This window comes from Galeopterus variegatus, unplaced genomic scaffold (genome assembly GCF_000696425.1).
Source record: "Galeopterus variegatus unplaced genomic scaffold, G_variegatus-3.0.2 Scaffold751, whole genome shotgun sequence".
NCBI classification, from domain to species: Eukaryota; Metazoa; Chordata; class Mammalia; order Dermoptera; family Cynocephalidae; genus Galeopterus; species Galeopterus variegatus.
In genome coordinates this window covers 256,943-261,802 of record NW_007726862.1, presented here as the reverse complement: position 1 = coordinate 261,802, position 4,860 = coordinate 256,943, and the positions used below count along the sequence as shown (strand labels likewise).

Sequence of the window (4,860 nt, the reverse complement as noted above, 5' to 3'; positions counted from 1 at the left end):
CAGTTTGTTGGTGTTTTTGTATGAACTAATATTTTAAAAATCTCTGTACAAACTAGATGTTCAATAAACACTCATGAGATTATATCTTCATGATATTTTAAATTCTCTCTCTATAATAAAACATATGGGAATTAAAAAAAAAAAAGAAAGAAAAGAAAATGCATTGTAGTCTTAGGCTTTCTGGTTAGTCAAGGGTTAAAGTCCCCATCATAAATGTAAATATCCACATACTGACTGCATAGGATTTTTTTCAACTCATTGTCCTATTTTAATGTTTTCTAAATGACCTTCCCTTAGAGTTCACTGAACAGCAGAAAGAATTTCAAGCTACTGCTCGTAAATTTGCCAGAGAGGAAATAATCCCAGTTGCTGCAGAATATGATAAAACTGGTGAAGTAGGTATATACATTTTAATGATAAAAAAGCCCTTTACATTTTTTACAAGATGATATTATCAAACTATCTAGATTGTAAATATACTATAACTGGGTTTTTTCTTTTTCTTTTTCTTTTTTAGTACCCTGTCCCCCTAATTAAAAGAGCCTGGGAACTTGGTTTAATGAATACACACATTCCAGAGAGTTGTGGTAAGCTTTCTTTACATTTATAATCCTAGAATGCATATGAATAAAAAAAAACTGTGAAAGTCTACTCAGTCATTCTTTCAAATATTTGTTGCCATTAAATGGCTTTCTACCTTTCTCTCCCTGTTCAGACTACAGTATTTGTCTGCCTTTAGAAACCTTGCACTCTGGGGGCCGGCCCGTGGCTCACTCGGGAGAGTGCGGTGCTGATAACACCAAGGCCCCGGGTTCGGATCCCATATAGGGATGGCCGGTTTGCTCACTGGGTGAGCGTGGTACTGACAACACCAAGTCAAGGGTTAAGATCCCCTTACCGGTCATCTTTAAAAAAAAAAAAAAAAAGAAAAAAAAGAAACCTTGTACTCAATTCTTTGAGGCATTTTTCCTTCTTTATAACTGGTTTCAACCTTAACTTGATCCTAGACCTTGGTAACTTCTCTGTCTAGATTAGTCAATTTGTTGTATTCTAATTCTGCCTTCTGTTTCCCGTTTTATTGAGGCTATTTTTGTGTGAGATTGTTGCTCTTTTCCTTGGATCAGTGGGTCAAAGTTTTAGCAGAGTTGAACTGAGTTTTTACAAAATCAAGTTTTTACAAAAACAAATATGGGACTAGCTTACAAATCGTAAGAGAATTTTTTGAAATTTTTACAACTTAATTTTAGAAAAGTATGATTTGTTATTGTGCCAGCCAGAACATTTACAGATAATTGTATTTGCAAATTTGCTTTTAAAACAAATTAGGTCATATTGGAAGTAATTAAAATAGTTTACCTTTATTTCTATCAAGATATGCTACATATAATAATTGGCTCTTAAAACATTTTAATACTGTAGGAGGTCTTGGCCTTGGATGTTTTGATGCTTGTTTAATTACTGAAGAATTGGCTTATGGATGTACAGGGGTTCAGACTGCTATTGAAGGAAATTCTTTGGGGGTAAGTTACTTAGAAAATTAATTGCCTAACAGCTGCTGTTAGTGAGTTAGTTATTACTAGGCTAGGTTAGTTGGTGAAGCAGTTTTCTTTAAAATAGGAACACAAGATTCAACAATGAACCCTGGAGTTCTAAATCCAAGGCTTGATTACTTTGGCTGTCATCTCCAGTACTTTGAATCCTAGCTGTCCTTGTGAGGAAACTGTACACTTTGGCTGCAGCTTCAGTGGTAGTTCTCAGGTAATGGCAATGCCTAAAGGAAGCAGGAGCAGGTTGACTTGCTGCCACTCTTGGCAGTGCTGAAATTTAGCTAGCAGTTCTTAGGAGGCCTGATCCCATGATACCTGATACCCTGATACCATGTCACATATCCTAAATTTAATTCTTTATTTGTGCATTTTACTATGGTAGATTTTTACATATTATATGACCAACAAGTCCTACATATAACTTAAATTTATGAAAATACTTAGATTAGCAGATTTATTTCTTCATGGTTTTAGCTCTCTAACTTGGAGGCAAAGTAAAGGCCACTACTTTGGACTTACCGCTTGGGCAAAATTGTTCTTTTGTTTTGAATTATAGTGTCTCTGAATTTACATATCTGATAAAAATGACTTGCTTTTTTAATGTTTGCTATTTAATATTTGCCATGCATACTATTTTCTTTGGCAGCAAACGCCTATTATTATTGCTGGGAATGATCAACAACAAAAGAAGTATTTGGGCAGAATGACTGAGGAGCCATTGATGTGTGTGAGTATGTGTAGCTGCTGCTTTATTTCACATTTAAGAAGGGAACAAAGGTGTTATTTCTCCTTTTCATTCTATATGTGTTTATATATGTGTCATTAAGACAAAAGTTAGCAACATATTTAGGTACAATGATGTTTCTGAGATGCCAAAAAAGTGTCATAATAATCCCCTTGCTTGTTTCCAGGAGAGAGATATCTATCTACTTAATGGGGCATTTTGCAGTTCAAAAACTGAGTGGTCATGTCAGGAAGTTCAGATTGAATGTAGGACAATAGGTGTTTCAACTAGTAGTCTTTTGAACTAGTAAGGAATTAATGTGAACATGTGACCAAAGAGATAGCAACTTATTTGTTGAATGACTGAGTGACTTGGGAAGAATAGTTACAGATTTTAGTTAAATCCCTAAAAGCAATTCAGCACTTTTTTTTTTTTTGGTGGCTGGCCAGTATGGGGATCTGAACCCTTGATCATGGTATTCTAACACTGCACTCTAACCAACTGAGCTAACCAGCCAGCCCCAACACATTTTTAAATTGGATTTTTAAAAAAGGTATTAATATGTGTACTAAGGTTGTATTCTGAAAATGTTCTTTACCTACAGATTTTTACTTGTTTTTTTTGTCAAACAGATTTCAATCTAAGTTGTGATTGTGATACTGAAATATAATAAATTATTATTAGGTTTTTTTTTCGTGACCGGTAAGGGGATCATAACCCTTGGCTTGGTGTCGCCTGCACTGCGCTCAGCCAGTGAGCGCACCGGCCATCCCCATATAGGATCCGAACTTGTGGCCTCGGCACTCTCAGCGCCACTGTGCTCCCAGCGCCGCACTCTCCCAAGTGAGCCACGGAGTCAGCCCAATTATTAGTTTTGACCAAATTGTGAATATTCGTCTGAAAGAGTAGAAATTAATATTTGAAAATAAATGTTTTTTATTCACATACCTAAATGTCAGGCAAACTGCTTATAAAGACATTTGTACATATTTCCTTGGTAATTATTTTTTTCAACAACTGAGAGTTTAGGCTAAACATTCTCAATATTGTCTAAGAAATGTGTGAAATAACTAGAGTCGTCTCCTGTACTGTATATAATAATAGAAATAGGCTAGTAAATTAAAACATAGAATTGCTTAGGAGAATCTACCTTAATGCATTGATAAGAATATTTGTAATTAGTTATAAATAGGTGTTTCTAAAATATTTGTGAGTCTTTAAAAGCAATTTAAGTATATTAAGCATTTCTTTGGCAGTTTTGTTTTTAATACTTTCAGTAGATGTAAAAGTACATTTACTATAGTACTGAAGTTATCATAACTTCTGAATTAATACACTGTACAGTTATTGTACATTTTTTCCCCTTCTAGTGCATAATAGCAATAGATGTAATCAAAATGTGAAGCCAAGGGTGAAAATGAAAATTGTCAGTAGGTATATTGATTATAAGTTTTGATTAATTTACACTGAGATTCAGTTAATTATTAAAACCTCAATAAATATTGGTTATTTTTAATTTTATTTTTATTAAAACATAATTGATTGTATGTATATGTAGGGTACAGCATGGAATATCAATACCAATAAATATTTTTAAAATTGTACTGCATAAAATATTGTGTTTTATTCAGATTTTTTTTTTTTCAAATTTTATTTTATTTTGTCAATATACAATGTGGTTGATTATTGTGGCCCATTACCGAAACCACCCTCCCTCCTCCCTCTCCCCCCTCCCTCCGAACAACGTCCTTTCTGTTCTCTTGTCATATCAACTTTGAGGAATTGTAATTGTTATGTCTTCTTCCCTCTCCCCAACCCCCTGGGTTTTTTGTGTATTTATTTATTTATTTTTAGCTCCCACAAATAACTGAGAACATGTGATATTTCTCTTTCTGTGCCTGACTTGTTTCACTTAATATAATATTCGCTAGGTCCATCCATGTCATTGCAAATAGCAGTATTTCATTCTTTTTTATAGCTGAGTAATATTCCATTGTGTAGATTTACCACATTTTCCATATCCACTCATCTAATGATGGACATTTGGGCTGTTTCCAACTCTTAGCTATTGTAAAGAGTGCTGCGGTGAACATTGGGGAACAGGTATACCTTCAACGTAACGATTTCCATTCCCCTGGGTATATTCTCACCAGTGGGATAGCTGGGTCATATGGTAGATCTATCTGCAATTGTTTGAGGAACCTCCATACCATTTTCCATAGAGGCTGCACCATTTTACAGTACCACCAACAATAATGAGAGTTCCTTTTTCTCCGCAACCTCGCCAGCATTTATCGTTCACAGTCTTTTAGATATTAGCCATCCGAACTGGGGTGAGATGGTATCTCAGTGTGGTTTTGATTTGCATTTCCCGAATGCTGAGTGATGTTGAGCATTTTTTCATATGTCTGTTGGCCATTCGTATATCATTGCTCATTTATGTCTGTTGGCCATTCGTATATCATCCTTTGAGAAATGCCCATTTAGCTCCTTTGCCCATTTTTTAATTGGGTTGCTTGTTTTTTTCTTGTAAAGTTGTTTGAGTTCCTTGTATGTTCTAAGTATTAATCCTTTGTCAGATGTATATTT

General features: G+C 34.7%; 1 protein-coding gene across 3 annotated transcripts in view; it reads left to right on the top strand.

Moving 5' to 3' along the window:
* The window catches only part of ACADM (acyl-CoA dehydrogenase, C-4 to C-12 straight chain), a 35,893-nt gene that overhangs the window by 6,942 nt on the left and 24,091 nt on the right, over window positions 1–4,860 (top strand). The window contains exons 3-6 of one of the 3 annotated variants that reach the window (XM_008572067.1): window positions 298–395; window positions 518–587; window positions 1,420–1,520; window positions 2,194–2,274. In XM_008572067.1, the coding sequence (XP_008570289.1) occupies window positions 298–395; window positions 518–587; window positions 1,420–1,520; window positions 2,194–2,274 (350 nt within the window). Of the gene's footprint in view, window positions 1–297; window positions 400–517; window positions 588–1,419; window positions 1,521–2,193; window positions 2,275–4,860 lie in introns of those variants that run through there. The other 2 variants (XM_008572068.1, XM_008572069.1) reach the window with 2 other exon arrangements.